General features: G+C 34.8%; 1 protein-coding gene across 1 annotated transcript in view; it reads left to right on the top strand.

Moving 5' to 3' along the window:
• Nucleotides 1–21,118, top strand: part of LOC140169461 (protein wntless homolog) — an 83,245-nt gene that overhangs the window by 29,283 nt on the left and 32,844 nt on the right. The window contains exons 10-11 of the mRNA XM_072192724.1: nt 63–206; nt 17,347–17,590. Coding sequence (XP_072048825.1) covers nt 63–206; nt 17,347–17,590 — 388 coding nt within the window. The remainder of the gene's footprint in view (nt 1–62; nt 207–17,346; nt 17,591–21,118) is intronic.

Here is a 21,118-nt window from a genome sequence, read left to right as displayed (position 1 = left end):
TTGTTGGTCCTTTAAATCATATCTAGTTTATTTTTATATACCTTAACTCATTTGGGACATAGCTTGCCTTCATTATCTCAGCAGGGACCTGTGGTGTTCTCTACTTCTTCTTCTTGTGCTTCATGGTGTACAAAGTATTCAAGAATATCAGCATGAGACGGGCAACTCTGTCACACATGGCAAAGGTTAGGAGACTCCACTATGAGGTAAGTATATATCATAACAGCTAGGTATACCACAGGGCTCTGTCCTTGGTCCTTTAAACTTAACATTGTATATGGTCATTTTCACAGTAAAGGGTGTAACTTTTGATTTTTTAGGGTCAAAATTTCAAACCACTTAAATATGTTTCTGTTTACTGAAATCATGCATAGGAGCAACTTAAATTCCAGTAAAATAATGTTTCAAGGCTTAAACCTTTTGATTTCTAATAACAAATTTGACATTTCCATAACATTTTTGTTAAAATCTAAGAAAAAATGTATTTTACATAAGCTCAGAAAATTATGACATGAAAGCTGGAATACATGTGAAATCCCATTCCAAAGTAAGTCAACAGATATAAGTTACATTTTATACCATGTTTTGCTATGTTTGTAATTGCAGTTTTGAAAAATTTTAACATAAAGTGTCATTTACAATGGAAATTTCCCAACCTTAAACATATTTTTTAAGTTTTAATTGGGTTCCTAAAATAATTTCAATGTCTAACTTCATGTACAAATACTACTTGATAAAAGGAACCTGCCAGCCAAGTTTCACAGAAATTGGAGTTATTTTTTAGAATTGGCAATTCAAGCGATTTGTGTTTCGGAGGCTTCAGTTAACAACACAGGTGATCATAAAAGTAAAATATTTGGCTAACTACTGCAAGTTGACATGAAAAAATAGGTACAAAATATCACAATTACCAATTTTCATGCTTTGCTTTTAATTATTTAATTTCAGTTGTGACAAAGATTAATTTATTACAGCAAGTCATTTTTTTTGTTTGGGCTTCATGTTAACAATGGCTAAACACTGCAGAAGTAGTTTTTTTTAAAACAACACTGTTGGGATCATCTAAGCTGTTATTTTCTTGTGTGTATTGAATCAATGATTCTATGCAGCAGATATTGTAGATTTATAGCATGTTAACTTTTTCACCCATTTGTTAAGTATGGTGTTTTTTTTTGCATGTGAAGCCTCCGAAACAGGCTTTTTGGGTATCAGTATATTTTTCAAACATTAACCATAACATCAACAATTTTTTAATTTATGACATTCTGCACATATCAAGTAACAATTACAATGCAGATATCAGTATGAAACACCAATTTAGATATGCATAGATGATAATTAATCTTATTGTTGTTTCGGAGGCTTCATTTGTTTCGGAGGCTTCAATTGTTAACGGAAAGTTTGTATTGGGTCCCATTTTCAAACGGTGATATATATTTTCATGATTTAAAAACAAGTGACTTGAGGATCTACTTTGCTACATTTTGATAAATAGATTGGATGAGCTCTTTTATTTATATTTGCCCAAGCTTGCTGAACAGTTTGTTTCGGAGGCTTCAAAAAAGTTAACGGAAAATCGGCTATTTGAAGTCAAGATTTTATAAAAATTTTTAAATCTTGCAAATCGACTAATTTTTGTTACCCATTTCAAGTTAAGATATCAACTGTTATGAATCAAGAAGAAGTGAAGAAATAACCAAGAATTATGAACCAAAGCTATACCCACAAAGTTTGTTAACAATTGTTAACGGAAAATGAAGCCTCGAAACGACAAATATCGAAGTCCGGTTCTCAAAAATACAGGGCTGTTCACAATTAAATCTAATGTGGCAGTGTTTACTGAACACATGACCATACTTTCAGGATAAGAAAATTATCCATGAACTAACTGAAGAAAACACAGGGTTTTACAAAAATGTTACTGTTTTTTATAGTTTTTCAAAATGGCAATATTAAGTACATTTAAGCCTGCTAAAACTGAACGCAGTAACTCCCAAAGATGATTATGCTACCCAAGGTAGCTGCTAACTAGATGACTTATGTGGCCAAAAATCATGGAATTCTGTGGCTTTATTAGAACACTATGGATCAAAATGTTAAAAATCCAAAGTTACACCCTTTACCGTGAAAATGACCATATGGGTCCTATTGAAGAATCTCAGCATGCAACAGGCTTCTCTGTCACTCGTGTAAAATGCTAGGAGACTCCACTATAAGGCAAGTATATGTCACAACAGGTGTACCACTAGTAGTTCTTGGTCCTATTAATCAATTTACGTTCTATTCAAGGATATTGGCACACAACAGAGTACTCTCCCACACATGGAAGTGTTAGGTGACTCCACTATATGGCACATAATGCACATCACAACAGGTGTATTTGTTCTTTAATCTTTACATTATGTTACGATGATGTGAAAATCACAAGGATATCCTAGTAATAATAGGAATAATAACTTAAACTCATGTTACTCATGAATTCTCTTGATTACAAGAACATGGATTAGATGACACTGTTAACTAACCATGTATGCTGCCCTCTGTAAACTCACTGGTGATGCTTACTATTTAAGAAATAAAGGGTAATGCATTATCCTTTACACCCAAATAATGTGTCTGAGGCAGTAAAAAGCCGAACCCATTATTGAAACGTTTTTACTGCCGAGGACACATTATTTGCGTGTAAAGGATAATGCTGCACCCTTTATTTCTATTCTATTACCAGAAAATAGTGCGATTTAAAGAGAAAATATCATTTCTTGGCACAAATATTTTAAGTTGTTTACTTCAAGGTGGAGCAGGTACGCGTAAGTGACAGTGCATATCACAAAAATATTGCACACGTAACCAAGTGTAATGCTGTGCGTAGAATGTGTTACGGCGCTTGACCCATTATGTAGTAGATAAAGGGTGAGAAACAGACCATTATCATAGATAATCGGTGTCTTGTTGAGCGACTAACATGCGAACCATACCTCAACAAGACACCGATTATTTATGGTAATGGTATGTTTTGAACCGTTTATCTTACATATACGGCGAGCCAAGATAAACGAATTTGTTGTAATGGTGTATTCATTTTCCAAAAGACTAAATGGAAAAAATTGATGTATTATTTTGTAAAAGTTGTGGGTTTTCCCAAAATAAAAACACCCCGAGATAGTGTAATATTCTTCCCATGTGTCCTGCGTGCGAGTCTACGAGTCTATTTAATGACAAATGAAGTGATTTAATCAAATCAATACAGAATTGATCTCAATTGATATCTCAGTATCTGAAGTGGTTTGGTAGGTTATTCACTTGCATATTTAATCCGCTGGAGTGTATTCACCCTGTGACCATTGTTATTTAAATGATTAATGAATAATGCAAATTGTATAGAGTTTTCAACGTTTGGACTACAATCTAAAGTACGCACAAAAAGAAACTCAGCTGTTATAAACACGACTATAGCTTCAGAACTGATAATTGTTTTCACAATATTTTAACGTAGAGGGAAGGATGAATTATTTACACGCATTTTGATACCACATTTGTCAAATGCTGTTTAATATTAACAACACATTAGTGTTTTTAAAGAAAAATACCCGATTTTAAAAGTTGCAGTTTACAACAATCAATGGTTATTATGCCAGCACGGTAGCACATAAAGCCCGCCATTATCTTCACGCTCACTTCAAAATCAATACAAATAGCTGCAACTTTTATATTAGGCTATTTTTCTTCCAAAACACTGCTGCATTGTTAATATTGAACATCAAAAGTGAGCGTAAATAAACCATCCTTCTTTTTATGTTGAAATAATGTGAAAACAATTATTAGTTCCGAAGCTATAGGCGTGTTTATAACAGCTGAGTTTCTTTTTGTGCAGACTTTATTTCAACACCATGAAATTTTTATCTTAGAAAAATGTGAGTATAAGCAGATATTTGAAAAACCTAGTAACGTTGTGTCCAATGGTGCTCCCCATTACGGGTAGGTCACAGTAAGGCTTTGCACCCCCAGCCTCTTGACTTGTAATGAGTACCGCAGGTTAGTTTACAAAGCTCCCCTGGTCGGGTAGTATCCCGGGGGTTCTTGCCTAGTAGCTAATTCGCATGGACCGTTGAGCGTTTTTGGGTTGGGCAAGGATAAAGACAGATTCCCTTCTAAAAACCAATGGCAAGTTTATATAGGCCTACATGTACTGAGTATACATTCAAGGAAACGGTTACTTTTTATTTATGAATATTTACTTCGTTATGCTAATTAAAATTTAATTTGCATAAATTTAACTGAGCATCAGTGGTGTTATATGAATTACTGTTATACGGACTGCAGGAGCCCTCTATAATTTTCTCTTGTCATGTAACATTTGCATTTAAATCGAGCTGTAAAATGCATTTGTTCCGTAATTCTATCAGAGACAAGTAACCAACTCAGATTCTACATGCATGTTGTGATCCTTTCCATAGTGTTTCTAGAATGTCCATGGTGTTCCTTTTGTTTAGCTCGCTGTCCGAGACCGTTATCTTGAGCTATTGTGTTGATAATGGTCTCTGGGCAGCTAGCTACCTCCATTACTCTAGGTAATGGTCGAGGCAACGAACCTTAAACAAAAGGAATACAATGGATAATCTGTGAATAGAAAAGGGCTAGACGTATATTGCTGAATAATGGGCTCTCACGTGACGTGTTTTAACAAATCACAGTGCACGATTTTGAATAATGGGTCGTAAGAGTAATAGAATAATATCTAGGAAGTAGGAAAACAAAGTCATGACAACTTTCACTTTAAATACCACCTGAGCTGAGGGTCTGAAGAGGTTATCAAATCCAAGTCAACAAGTATTTCATTTGTCAAATCCAAGTTCTTTTGAAATCCACACTCCCCCTGTGCAAGATTAGCAAAATCTTCCATAATAATAATAACTTTATTTAAACACAGTAAAAACATGTTCAATACCATATTGATCTTCCACATGTCTGCGTGGATATTAAAACATTACTAAAATATAAAAGTTTGTAAAAGATACATGTATTTACAATATAAAAATATACATAGACTAAAACTAACACATTATTTCACGAAGAGACAAAATATTTATAAGAAATTATTATTATTATTTATTATTTATTCTTTCTTTATTGAGGGTTATACTGCTTCAGTGACAAGCACTGCTTTTCAAGCAGGCCCTCATTGATACATGTTATATAGCAACAAAATATATTACGATACACAATATTTACAAAGTATCATACAGTATTTACAATGTATTTACAATATATTACAAATAAGTATAATGGTATCATCAACTACAAGATAATTATAAATACCATGATTCAAAATACATAAATACAATAATTATATTTATAGTACAAAAATCAAGCAAGTAAATGAATAAAATATAGATAAAGACAGGCCTAAATTTCTTTAATTTTTGATTGAAATTGGCCTAAAGTCATATTTTCCATCTGAGCTCTTACTGTCGGTGGCAAAGAATTCCATGCATAGGCTGCCCTGACATGAAAAGTACGTTGACCTGAATTTGATTTAAATTTTGGTACAATCAATGTATTAGAAGTATGATTTCTAGTTATATGATTATGGTTATCATGAACAAAATCAAATTGAGAAGATAAGTATGATGGATATTCATTCTTTAAACATTTGAAAACAGTCATTAATAGAGTATTATGCCATATTAACCCACTGCAATGTATTCATTAAATCATTAGTTGGTGTCCTTATATCTGCTGAGAGAATTATTCTAGCTAAATTATTATGAAGTACCTGAAGCCTATTATGGTACTCTACACTAAAATTTGACCAGACCATGCTTCCATAATCAAAGTGGGGAATAACAAGAGCATTGGATAACATTACAGTGGTTTTGTATGGAAGGAAATATTTTATACGTTTTATTATGCCAGTTCTTTTGGAAATAGTTTTACTAACATTATCGACATGAGCTGACCAGGACAGCTTGCTATCAAATTTCACACCTAGATATTTAAACTCATCTACTCTTTCAATATCATTGTTGTTATATATTAAATGTACATTGTTGAACTTTTCAAGCATTTTGTTTGTACCAAAGATCATAAACTTAGTCTTTTCAACATTTAAAGTGAGTTTGTTTACTTTGAACCATTCAGCTACCCTACTTAGACATGACTCCATTTGAATTTTAAGATCAGATTCATTTTTAGCTTTACACATTAAAGAGGTATCATCTGCATACATTACAGTTTTACATTCAGACACAGCATTAGGTAAACAGTTAACGAAAATTATAAACAGTAAAGGACCTAAAATTGAGCCTTGAGGAATACCAATATCAATTGGCCTAAAGTCAGAAAAAGTTGAGTTAACATTAACAGTTTGTTCTCTGTTGTTTAAGTATGATTTAAACCATAATAATTCATCCCCACATACCCCATATTGTTTAAGTTTCCCAATCAGAATATCATGATTTACAGTATCAAATGCTTTCTTTAAGTCTATAAATAAAACGCCTGTAGCATAACCTGTATCCATATTCTTTAAAATGTAATCTTGAACATCTAGAAGGGTTGTTGTTGTGGAATGTTTCGGACGAAATCCCGATTGAGCATTTGATAATAGTCCTACATTACCCATATATTCATATAATTGATCATGAACAGCTCTTTCAATGATCTTTGATACAATTGGTAATACAGAGATAGGTCTATAGTTACTAACATTAGTTTTATCACCCGATTTAAATATTGGAGTTACTTTAGCCTTCTTCCATGCATCAGGAAAAGTAGACCCATTCAAAGACAGGTTGCAAATATGAACAAGGCATTTTGAGATGAAAGGCGCAGCCAACTTTAATAACCTTACATTGAATGGATCTAATCCTGATGATTTACAATTTTGCATTTTACTTATTTGTTTAAGAACAAATTCATTAGATATTGCTCTAAAACTAAATTTGTTTACACTATGATTTTGATGAGAACATACAGTATTACAAGTGCATACATAATTATCATTGTTATTATTAAATTTACTCCCAAGTTCATTACCTATAGAAGTGAAAAACTCATTGAACTCATTTGCCATATCCTTTTTGTTACCTGAGTAATTACCATTCTTTTTAACAACTGCTGTAGGTATACTTGATGTTTTGTTTGGTATAATTTTCTTAATTGCTTTCCAAAGATTTTTACTATTATTTATGTTGTTATTTATAGCCTCGTTACAATAACTCTTTTTCAGTGAATATTTCATATTGTTTACTTTATTTCTAAGAGACTTTGCTTTACTCCAATCTTCAGCATTATTTGTCTTATGTGCTTTTGAAAAATAGTAGTCCCTATCTTTACTTAGTCTCAAAATTCACTGTTAACCCATTCAGGTAAACAACCTTTAACTTTCTTTTCCTTAAATGGTGCATGCTTGTCACAGGCAGCATTGAATGAAGACTGCCATTCATTAAGTGCTTCATTGACATCATTTATATTACATATTCTACCCCAATCAATATTTTGATTGTATCAATATAATCTACTTCATTGAAGTTTTTGAAACACCTGGATCTTACAATTTTTGGTGGAAGTTTCAACTTATTACATTTTCTTACAGCATATATTAATGAATGATCACTAAGACCTAAACTATGAACACCAGATGAGATTATAAGTTCTGGTTTTGATACAAATATTAAGTCAATTTTTGTTTTACTAGTTTCGATTATTCTTGTATAATCTGTTATAATTTGTTTCATATTAGAATTGTTTGCCAACCTTGTCACTTTTCTTAAATTACCAATTTTAACCTGATCTAAATTAAAGTCTCCTAAAATATATACATCATCATATAAATCATTACATTTCTTAAATATATCATCAAGATTATCAAGAAAATCAACAGTACAGTCTGGTGGGCGATAAATACTGCCAACTAAAATAGGCTTTGTATTGGTTAAATTAAGTTCAATAAAAATACCTTCAATATCATTATCATATAAATCCTCATTTTGTTTTGACAAAATACTGTTTTTAATATAACATAAAACTCCACCCGTATTTTACCATTTTGTCTATCAAGTCTATAAGTATTGTAACCATCTATTTCTACTTCTGAGTCATCAACATCCTTATCTAACCAAGTCTCATTAATACATAACACATCAATAGCATTGTCATTCAAAAGGAAGTTTACCTCATCAACTTTGTGGATTAAACCCTGGATATTTAAATGAGCTATTTTAAGACCCTTCCTAATCTTACACTTTAAATCAATAAAACCCTCATTAAGAGGAAGTTCATCATTAGCAAGTTTGTGAAAACAATTCTTACAATACCAATAATTATTTTGCTTAACATCATTGTCATCAACACATCTAAAGTGAAAATCAAGTGTACAATTATTACAAGTTACATAAAGATCATTTTGTAAGATTTTTCTTACACACTCACCACAAAAATCATTTTCAGTTTTCTTACAAATTTTGGCATTCTCTACAGATTTTAAAGTTACAGTTCTTTTTTTACATTTATCACTCACAGTTTGCATATTTAGAGTTTCTTTATCAGTTCTATTCTTTACCTGCTCCTCCAATGAGATGTTACAACACAAAAATCCTGGTGAAATACACTACTGAGACAAGACAAATAGTTCTCTTGAAGAAGTTATTCCTAATCGTGATAAATGTAATCCGTCAGTTGTTGCAATATGATGATCCAAAGTGATATTCCTATTGTCTATGAAATTCAAGTTCTTGGTATAACACATGTCATAAAGTCTCGCGTTAAATTCCTTTATCCACGCACAATGTCGTTTGTTCCTTTGGATAGTCAATGAAGAGATAGCAATGCGAATAGTAGGTCTGAATGCTAATAGTTGACAAAAGGGTATCATACATAGAAAGGCACTCATTCACATAACATCTGGACAGGTCGTTCGTTGCACAATGAATAATAATAAAGTCCGGGTTCTCTTCTTCAATAATAGCAGGGGCAAGTTTATTCCATAGTCCTAGTTTGCTTCCAGGGATGCATCGGTTCCTAATAATACAACGTGAAGTCATTCTGTGGCCTACAAGGTGCTTTGGAATAGAGTCTCCAATAATCAGAATCTTTCTCTTAGACTGTCTAGGTGATGGTGCCTTAGCTGCAGTAGGTTCAACGTGAGATGGTATGCTGTCAGTTGTACAATTAATAAGTGTCCGCGATTTCTTGATATGTTTCCTAGGCGAATTCGACTTCCTTGTAGTGACAATGGTAGGGATAGGCAGAGGAACACAATCCTCAACTTCCAGAGTATCAAATCGGTTGCTTGTGGGGATAGTAGCTACAGGTACATGCACAAGTGTCCTAGGTGCGGGATGGGTTTTGGTTTAACACACGGAAATGTCCTTGGTGCAGGGATGGGCGATGGTTTCACAGTTTGTGACAAAGAAAGTCTTGGTGCTGGCTTTGGCGCTGTAGGATGGGTTTGGGTTCCAACATTCACAAGAACAGGGCGATCTGCTGTCTGTACTCCAACATCTTTAACAAATACATTGTCAATATCAGAAATCATACTTGTGAAGCATTCAAATCAAAGCATGGTAATGAAGTACTGCCAGTCTGGGGTGTTGATGCTAATGGCTGTACACAAATCGATGTATGTTCCGAACTGTCCATTGAGTTGTTGAGAGTTTCATGTTTGATCTTGATTTTTGTTAGCACAGTGTCTATCCAATGATCATGTAGATGTCCTTGTACAGAAATATTGCAGCGTACTGTCATAGCAAGTAATTGTTACAGTTTGATCATTGATGTAGCATCTGAAGATATTTCCTTTGGTTCCTCGGTTGTCAGGTGGTCCATATAATGTAGAAAGTTCATCCATAAGTGAATCGTATATATCAGGGTTGATAGCCACTGTTGTAGATTTCTGCTTAGGCATAATTGTCCATAAGGCATTCTCATAAATAGAGGCATTAGAGAAGCCATTGAAAGTTTGGTGAAGAGAGTTCAACAGGAAACTAACAGCCATTATGAATGTACAGGAAGTTGAAGATCAATAACACAATCAATACAAAGGTCCAATATATAGCAAATTAAGTGTCCACAATGATACAAAAATATATCAAATTCATGCAAAATACATCAAAATCAGGAACAGTTAGATGAAATAAATATCACAAGAAGTATCCTGGTGTCACAAGCTACACACTGATATAAAATTTATATACAAAATCAGTCTGGAAACTGCTAAAAGTTGCGATTATTTGAGAGAGCACAGGAGAGCACTGCTGCTGTTGTTGACTGCTGCACTGACATCAGATTTTGATTTTGATTTTATAAAAATAACCTTCATTCATCCTCGTACAATCATACTCCCACATATAAGCTACTACCGACTCATCCCCTCACTATATAGTCCGGTATCTACGGGAACTTAATGATGAGGGTATAGAGGGTATGGATTTAATTTCCATTTGAAGATATAATTTTATGTCAAGCCATAAATTATTTCAAAATAATTAACCCTAGCCAATTCCATTTGAAAAACATATTCCCTCTAGTGAAGACTTAACCTAAATCTGCTCCATGGGGGAAATGTGGATTTCCGATAGAATATCCCATGTTCTAATTTTAGTTCTTGACTCAATGTTATATGGTCCTGTACATGAAGAGCTTGTATGGAGCCAAAACAAAACAAATCCTTTTTTGTTCACACAAATTTCATGCAATTGATGAAAAGTGATCCAATTTGAAATTCACACTCCCTGTGTGGAAGATTAAGGTCATGTCTTGCATGGATTTTAATTGGAATAGCCCATTCTACTTGTGGCTCATGTGATTAAGCTGTTTCACATTAGAAACAATGAAATACTTGAAATGATGACACTTGTTATGGCCCAAACTCCCCAAGATGGCATGGTACTCTGAGTTTGGTTTGGGCAGGGACGTGTCTCTGAGAAGTGCAACTATATTAATACACTTTTCCTACTATATTAATAACAATTGTCCATGAAAATGAGATATTTTTATTACCTGATCCCATTTTTTGGGCCAAATTTCACTAATTTTTTACAAAATTTCAAAATAATGTTATAAAATTTGGGTCCAGAGGTACTTTTACCAGTATACACGCATATAGGGGTTAAAGAATTGTTCCTGGTAGTTGAGGTTATTTGACACACAACATTAGTGTAACATGACATGGTATTTGCTACTTTTCAATTGAGCAGTCAAATTCAGAAAATATATCTTACCCTTCCCAGAATTCTTTGCTACATAATATATCGCCTCATTACATCGAATGACACTCCTATTACTTTGTACAGATTCCCTTTGTTTTCATGTTGAGAATAGACTGGCTAAAGATGAGTCAGTAGTCAAGAAATAAACATATTTTGCAAAATCTGCATGTGCTCTATTCATTGAGGTACTTTTTTTTCTATATCAGCCCATGTTGCACTAGATAGCAAATCAGTACAGAAAACTGAAATTGAAGAAATGCATTGTGGGAAGTTTAAGATACCTTCTTTGAGTCCAATTAACCTAGGGAAATCTTGGAAATAGGAAACTTCCAAAATTTGTATCAAACTCGAGGGAAATCAAATAAATAGCACCAATGTGTGGATTGTTTCATCAAATATTTGTTTTCATATGTTTTGGACTTAAACTAATATTTGGTGTTAAAATGTATGTTGGCATGTTTGAATATTTGAAAAGTAAAATATGCCATTTGAGTTCACTATCGTTATAACTGCTTAGCTGCCGTTTGGACACATAACTTTGTTACCATGGGGTGGAGATGTCCAGCAGTTAAGGGGGTACTACACCCCTGGTCAATTTTGTGCTTAGGCCAAGTAAAAATAAAAACATGTTTCTCGTCCGGGTTTTTAAAAATTAGGAGAATGAGGGGCTTTTTATTTTTTATTTTTTATTTGGCACCATATTTCGGGTATTCGACATACAGATTGATACCTGAGAAAAAGGAGGAGGCCCTTTTTATTTTATTGTTTTGAGAGGTAGACCCCTTTGGTGATCACAAAACTCTTCTTAAATGATGTATTATGCATTTACAAAGCAGTAAAATAAGTTTCAACTTCTGAAACATCTTTTTCAACAAGTTAACTGAAAGTTTACAAAATAAAAAGAAATTTGAAAATCTTCAAAAAATGAGGAGGGCGCTGGACGAGAAACATGTATTTTTTTCACTCGGCCTTATTTTTTCATTTTTCTAAAAATTATAGTGCATTGGTGACAAGTAAAATATGTTTATTATAGGGGCAAGGACTACAACTACTGCACTGGAAATTCAACAACTCAAGGCAAGTAGTTATTGATTTATTGATCAAATATTGTTTTTCCCTCATTTTTGACTGTACTAGTCCTTGCCCCTATAATATACATATCTTACTTGTTGCCAATGCGCTATAATTTTTGAGAAAAATGCAAAAATAGGCACAAAATTGGGCAGGGTGTAGTACCCCCTGAACTGTTCATATATCTAATTCTTGGACACAACACACACATGTATGATGTTGTAAACTATGCATGGGCTCGAAAAAGTTTCACCAATCACGCTTTAAAGGAGTTGCGATGTGTCAATGTATTGAACAATATTAATGTTTTTCCAACATTCACTTTTCAGTTGAGTTTTTGGCCCCCATACATAAATATGTGGGGCTTATGTTATCATCCAGATGGTTGCCTACCTGGTTGGTTGTTTGTTTGGCTGCCTGGCTGTACGGGCGGAAGTAAATTCATAAATTAGTATAGGGGCCAGCCCCATGAAATTTCCTCGTCGTTGGACAGATGTTTCAAATGGATAAATCATATATCAAAATGTTCAGAAGATTCTGGAGAATCTTTTCTGCCATGTTATCAAATTGTAACCCCATGGCAAACTTCATGCTATTTAATGATTTTTGTTATTTTTACCTAAAAATGGCACATTTTAACTAGCTATTCCTTGAAAACTAAATAGAGTAGAAATTTCATATTTGGTGTACAGAACACATGTCAAAAGGATATTTAAAATATGTAAACAAAATCATTGCTTATTTCAATACATTTAATTTTCCAGTCAAAATGCCATTTTTTGGTGATTTTTGTTCAGTTTTGACCAAAAATTTTAATTTTAATGGGAAATTTTTTGAAAAATGAATTAGGCATCATGGAAAATGTATCAATTTACTATAAGATGGATGTTTGGATCAAAAAATTCAATAACAACATTTTTGTGTGACCTATGGTTTTTGACCTATGACCTCTTAGAATTCATAAGTATGCCTAAAATGCACATTTTTTGTGATTTTGGTCATTTTGATCAAAAGTAAGCAAATGATTAAAAATCAGGGCGAAAATCACAATTACAATTCGCTTCTGGTTAGTTTCCAGGTTCGAATCCAAGATGGCAGTGCCCACACAAATACATGTATCACATTAATGTGTATTTTTATGCTTATTATAATTTAGCAATGAACTGGATGAAAGTATGAGGTTAGAAAAGGGTTTGTCCCTACAAACAGAGAGCCAGCATATATCAGTTTTCAGCTTACATTAAAACTGAAATAGCAAATGGTAACTCATTGAATGAAAAAAGTTGCTGAGTCAAAAATTGCACCAAAAAGCTAATTAAGTTTACCATTACCATACTGTGGAAACTTGGCATGTTACCCATGGGGATCGACGCTAAGTCAGGTACCGTGTGAGTAAACTCAAAAATAGCGCAAACAGCGCGAGCGTACACAAAAGAAACTTCGCGCGATGTCGCCAGGTCTGAACGCTGTACCGGCGTCAGCTGAATTCAAGTACGCTTAGAGGGCACAGGCATGGAAAATTCCAATCTGTTTACTTATTAATCTGAGACCATTACATTCTCTAAATGACTGGTCAAAGATGGCCCACAGTGGCCAGTGACGCACTCTAGCAAAAAAAGCAACATTATCAATACAACTTTTGAATCTACATCTTTTTCATTCAAAGGAACTGCAGTAACCACAGCAACACATTTTGGGCTATTGAGACAAGTCATCAAAATCTGCAGAATAAAACTTTGTTTCTTTTTGCTATTGCAGTTTTATATTTGATGCATAGATTTTAAGTTATTATCTTGTAATGAAGGGGGAAGGGTAAATAGGCCAATTAAAAGCAATTGTTTGTTTGCCCTCCGCGACCGACCCAAAAAACACGAAAATCTTGGTTCACTTGGATCAACCTTTTTTTTCTTCTTTGCCTTGCTTTGTGGTGTGTTTATATGAGTTGAGCACCAGGCAGCCATATTGCATCCACTGTGTTGCAGTCATTCAGTATATTATATTAGATTTGAGAGTAAGCTTGCCAGCTGGAGATTTACAGAACATTTCTATTATTGTAAAATGTATTTGTCAGAAAGCACCAAATTGCCTTGCTTCATAATTTGGCATTTGTGAACAAAGCTGATTTGTTGTTTGTGAACAAAGCTGAAAATTTAACAATAAAATTGGAAAGAAATTGGAAATACATTTGGTACCATTTTAGAATTATTGAGGAAAGTATGTCATCATGTGGCAATACACACTTTGCTGTAACTGTGCATCATGGGGATATGCAAGCAGATTGGTGCATGCCGGTCTTGTGAGAACACACAAGATTTGGTGAATGACCGATTGTGATTATAACTGTGGATGAGATATTGCCAAATTGGGTTTATACACATGGGTTGGCGTGATGCTGAAATAAATGTGGAAATACACACATTAGGTGAATTGCCACATTCATATGCATTGCATCATTTGAAATCAATACAGCCAATGGATCACCTTATGTGACAGTGACGTGATATCGTGATCTAATCAGACCAAAGTCTGAAATTATGAAGTAGAGAAAAGTAATTTGCTGGTCTATCACCATGTGCATTGTAACTCTAACTCTAATCTAACACATGCAATGCAGGGTACGAGGTAAACTAGAATTACACACATGCAGGGTAGGAGGAAAACTAGAATTATACTAAAATGCAGTAAACCTTAGACGAGCGCGTAGTGTAAGGATACATCGCATATTTACTGCGTTGCACGCACTTGTCTCTGATTGGCTGCTGAGGCGATCTGTTGTTGCCGAGTGGAAATTTATGAATGAACTGTGCGCCGTACGCGTTGTTAGCGCCGAATTTGCAACATCACGGTAGTCGCGCTCGTAAAAGGTTTGCTGCATTTTAGTATACACCCATCAGTTATCCTGCTGGCAACCCCGGCATTATCTTATCTCTCAAAGATAAATACCAGACAAATACAGATGAAAATCAGTTGATAAAAGCAGGGAAATGCCAGAGGACGAGTTTCTTTTGTAAACCAGAATATTCCGTCTTGTTTACTCCACTAGAAAAATGCTGTTTGACATTAGGAACCTTGAAAGGGGCTATGGAAGACATGACCTTAATCTTCTACACAGGGAGTGTGAATTTCAAATAGAGTTACCTGAATGAGCAACTCCATTTGAAATCCCAATATGTGGCACCCTGTATAAAGTACAGGTGTATCATGATGAACCATTGGCCCATTAGCTTGCTTTAACATGACTGACCTATCCATTAATGTGTCGCATTGAATTACCCTAATAACAAAATAGCTTTGTTCCCTGCTTTTGGTACTTATTGGTACTATATATAGGGAAATGGAAGCCCTAGATTAATGTGAAAGCGGGGAATTATAAACAAAATGGGCTATTCCAGTTAAAATCCATACACTTGCTATGGAAGACATGACCTTAGACTTTCACACAGGGAGTGTGTATTTCAAATGGGGTTACCTGAATAGGTGACTCCATTTGAAATATACACTATCTGTGTGAGAGTTTAAACTTAGGAGCATATAAAAATAACAGATGTGGAAATAGGAGTATAAACTGACCAGTAGATACCAGTTGTAGTCCTACTGTATATGGCATATTGGATGGCCTAGGGGAAAGTTAGCCCATATTTGCAAGACTATCCTTGCCTTCAAGGTAAAACATGTTACCCTCTGGCCATGGGCTGGCCTGGTGTCGGATCTTACCCAGGGAAAGATGACATTCCAATATGCGCCTTTAAAGTTATGTCTTCCATAGGGGTGTATGAATTTCAAGTGGAATAGCCCAATGTGATTCAGGGTGTATTCTATTGATTTATGAAGGGAGGGATCTAAATGGTTTCTTAAAGATCTTATATATAAAGTATCATGCATGTTTGTTAAATTGGCTCCAAGAAGTCTTTGGAGCTTTCCTTGATATCAAAAAAGAAGTATGTAGTAAATGTAGGAAAAAAGGTGATTTCAGACATGTCTCTACTGATCTGTAGATTCTGTAAAAGGCATTGTTGTAAGTTTATAAAAGAATGAAAAAAACCCTAAAGGCAATGCACTTTTATATTCTTTCTAGTCTGGTTTGGGTTTTAGCCAGGCAGTTCCTGTCAATATTGTTTCATGGATCGGAGGGTCTAACTTTCATTTCTTAATGTTCCTTGTCTCCCGTGCACTATCGTCACAAATAACATTAATAAAGCCACATACTTTATATAGTGCTTTGCGGAAAGCTGCTGATCGCTGTAGCACAAGCCAGCATTTTGGAAGGCAATTCTAATGCTACAGTACTCTAATCAGATAGAATAACCATCACAGACATCAACTCCCCTATTAGCAGTTCCTTGTCCAAGGGAATTTCAAGGTAGCTCAATTTTTCCACAAGAACATAAATTGACACTGTGTGCTCAAACTCGTACTGTCACAAACCAGTGATGACCCTACTAATTGAGCTAACAGGACTGCAGCACCAATCTGTTTGAACCGTAACTCTATGTATATTTTGCTCATTTCAATTCAGCCTTTTTTACCTCCTTCTGTTTCTTCATTGGCCTAAATCGGACAGCTACCATTTTTCCAATTTTATGTGTGTTTATATATCAATCAACTTGCGATGTTTTATATTGCCTACTCCACTGTACACCATCAGGGACTGCAGATTGATTATGTCATACTTTTCGTTTATTATGGACATGGCACAGCTCCCCATTTTTTTAAGTAACCAGTATTCTCGTAATTTTGTATCTTTACAGGGTTTGATTTACCGCTTACAATCCTTCATAATTATTTCACTCTTGTGCACTATCATGAATAGTCTGGAATACTGATTCAGGTATCATATCTATGATGCATCTTCACAATTTTTAACGGCAGCCAGCCAGTAAATTCCTGTTAATTTTGCTTCTTCACTCGGATTGATTTTCAATGTTTTTTATTCCTTCCACCCATTCACCATCTGGACTGCAGTGTGGAACACTTGATTCTGTCATGGGTCAATGTGTCATATGATGGTGCTCTCCAGTGTCTTAAAGCAACCAAATAGTAAATTTATATTAATTTTGTGTCTTTCCAGGGTTTGATTTACCGCTTCCGATTCTTCATGTTCCTTACTCTTCTGTGCGCCATCATGACCGTTCTCTTCTTCATCTTGTCTCAAGTCAACGAGGGTCAGTGGAAATGGGGTGAGGAGGAAGCAAAATCCACCCTGCAGTATACCAGTGCTTTCTTCACTGGAGTATATGGCATGTGGAATATCTATGTGTTGGCAGTGCTGGTGTTGTATGCGCCATCTCATAAACGTACATCCCATGATAACGGTAAGTGCTGGGTTGGGTGTGTTTGTGTATATCTGTGTGGTGCGTTTTTGTGGAGTGGTTTGGCAGTGCTGGGTTGTTCCAGTGTAGCATATGTACAGTCATATTCTTCATTTTGTAAGGTAGAGTGTCAAAAAAAATGTTGAATTAAAAAAAAATAGTAAGGCAAGTACATTCATGATTTGATGAAATTAGGATATGCACCTTTAAATGACAGCCCAATAATCACAAGCTGGGATCGAAAGCAACCTGACAACTTATATTTGGCTCCATAACAGGCTGACTTTGTGGCCAACTATGGCTTATTCTGTGGTAACATGGAAGCATCTTGGATATATCAAGGCTAGGTAATACAGGGTGTCCCAAAAAAAAGAGGCCCCTCATTGCGCCCTCTTTTTCTCCTATTTCTGAAAACTTAATCAAATATATTTTGGTATGTAAAAAAACCTTGAGTCGTTAGCTTTAATAAACCAAAACTATTTTATCAATCGGTTCACAACTTTTGAAGATATGCTCTTTTAAAGAAATGTACCTGTTTTTCACTCTGTCCACGGAGAAGGTTTGGCTACTTCAAAGATTGAAAAGGAGTACACATACCATGCATGAATATCAAACATTCCTCAATGATAACTTTATAAAATAACTTTATTTATGGAATGGGCTTTACCAGTGGGTTTATGGGCAATGGATTTTGTTAATAGTGTCATTAATTTGTGGGTAAAATGGATGCGAATGGGACTTCTTTTGCTTTACTTTACTTACTTTTGTTTTATTATGTTTCTTACTTTCTTACTTTGTTGTTTCTTGATTTCTTTTTTTATTTACAACATAAGTCATTTCTCTTTTTCCCTAAAAGGTTGTTTGGTTTGTCTTTGGTTCTTCTGAACTGAGTTTACTGTGCTGCTCTGCCCTCTACCCGGTTGCCTCCTTGGCGAATACAGGTTTCAGCCCTGGTCCTCATTGCATCAATTGTGTTGCGTTCCATACTTTTGCGCCGGATACTTGCGAATGCATTCAGTAATACGTTTGCGAAGATCTTAGATTTTGCCACAAAGGAAAAAAAAGTGGTGTGAGGTCTGGTGATCGTGCAGGCCACTCCACAGCATGAGCCATCCCAACCACTCTGTTTGGTATCCGTGGACAGAGTGAAAAACGGGTACTTATATTCAAAAGGGCATATCTTCAAAAGTGGTCCGCCGATTGAAATAATTGTTTTGGTTTATTAAAGCTAACGATTAAAGGTTTCTTTAGATACCAAAATATATTTAATCAACTTTTCAGAAATAGAAGAAAAAGAGGGCGCAATTAGGGGCCTCTTTTTTGGGACACCCTGTATCACTGTAACATGTGTTTACTATTTTACAGGGCTTCATGATTAACACATTAGAATTGTCATATTGCTTGAATTTTAACCCCATGGGCACTGCCTCTAAGAGAAGGCTATATCCAGGGTTCGAATTCGTTTAATAATTTTGCGTAGTAGTTTTTGGCTAATTCATCATATTCATAATACTTCCATAATACTAAAGCACTATAAAAAGTGCTATACAAATGCAAAATTGGGTAGCAGTTACTTTAAAATATGGAGCAAACTGCTATGCGATGCAGCCAAATTCGAACCCTGGCTATATCATGTATTGAGCCAATCAGAGATACATGTATGGTAAGAATAGTCATTTTGGCTGAAGGAAAAGCTTACAATTGCTGAGAGATCTAACAGCTCTATTTGTGACCCGATCTGATCCAAGTCGGAAATTTTGAAAAATGAGTTACTACCATTACTAGCTTGCTTAGTGTATACAATTACTGATGTTTAATCCCCAGGTCTCTTGAATACTTGATTGCAGGGTTATGAACTTTTTATATACTGTCCATTTTCTTTTGTTTTTTATCGTTGTTTTTTTCTCCTCACTTTTTGCCTATATCTCAGTTTTATTATTGCCAACTTTAGCCTGATTGGACCAGATCTGGTCACATTTTGACTCAGATGTTTTTAATTGATGTAATGACACCCCTGATGAAGTAGAGCATCTCCTCATTCAAATGTTGTATATTACAATGTGTTTATGTTTGAATGCAATACAGATGATGCTATGATATATGATACATGAAATTCATGGACACAACTCCCATATGTGTATGGTGGTGTATCTGTAGCGCTAGTGCTATTTTGATTGTATGGTGGTATATCTGTAACGCTAGTGCTATTTTGATTGTGAGCCCTCTATATTAGTATAGGATAGGCTGCTTATACCAGGCAAAGCATGACATTGATTTGATGTTTATGATAACTTGAGTGGTTAGATAGGAATAAATGATGACATGATCTCTCTCTTGAGGTTTATGCAATGCAATGGAGCACAAATAATGAGTCGGATCTTTTGGATCTTATTTCTTTTGGCATAGTCCAATCAACTCAGATTCTCTCTTGAACATTACTGAATGTATATATAATTTTTCAAAGAGAGAAAAATATAACTCTCTGTCGGGGGATGTCGCTGGTTGAGAGTAAATGCGGGTATGGGTGTGTATGCATATACATGTATACACTGTATACTATACAGTCTTCACTATGTTATTTACCTGAGTCAAAAGGCAGCATTTGTTGTGTCATCTATTGACAGATACTCTAATTTAACTGCTAATTTTATGCACATAATTGTTCAAGCTCTCTGCCAATGTTGAACTCACAATTTTGATGTTTCTGAAATAGACCTATATATAAATGGACATAATTCACACATTTTTATTTTCACTATAGCTGTGCTGAATATGAAAAGTGTGAAAAATATTGTTCCGCAAAAATGTCCCTTTTTAACAGTACCACACTTCTACCTGGTATGACAGAAATTATGAGATGATACAGCAAAATCAGCCATTGGGCTATTCCAGTTGAAATCATTCCATACTCCCTCTATGGAAGACATGACCTTAATCTCCCACACAGGGAATGTGAATATCAAATGGGGGTACCTGAATGGGTGACTCCATTTGAAATCTACACCTGCAGTGTGGGAGGTTAAGGGCATGTTTTCCACAGAGGGTGTATGGATTTCAATTGGAATTGCCCATTTGGTTACAAATAATCAGTTTTTTATTGCCTATTCTATATGCATCAATGTGCTGAAATTCTCATTAAAATTGGACTGAAATATGATCCATTTTCATGTTGCAGAATCGCATGGAATACGACAGAATTTCAACACTTTACTTTGGGCAATTCTAGAAATTAATGGCACTCCCCTAAAATAAAGAAGTAGTTTTTGAATAAACAAAATTATTCTGTTTTAAAATCACACACTCCTCGTGGAAGATTTTGGAATTCCAACCAAATCCAACAGTCTAACTTAGTTCAGATCCAACCATCTATAAAAAGTAGAAAAGGTGTTTGTTCCAAACAAATTAACTCTCCACGCAGATGTCGACTGCAGACGACAAGTTTAAGATTTTCTTTATAAATTAAAAAATGTCAGAATTGTCGGCATGAAAAATGAGTATAAACAAGCCTAGTATTGGTTCAGTGGTTCTTGT

Source organism: Amphiura filiformis, chromosome 1, assembly GCF_039555335.1.
Source record: "Amphiura filiformis chromosome 1, Afil_fr2py, whole genome shotgun sequence".
NCBI classification, from domain to species: Eukaryota; Metazoa; Echinodermata; class Ophiuroidea; order Amphilepidida; family Amphiuridae; genus Amphiura; species Amphiura filiformis.
Note: the sequence above shows the minus strand (reverse complement) of the source record. Positions and strands in the feature narration are given on the sequence as shown.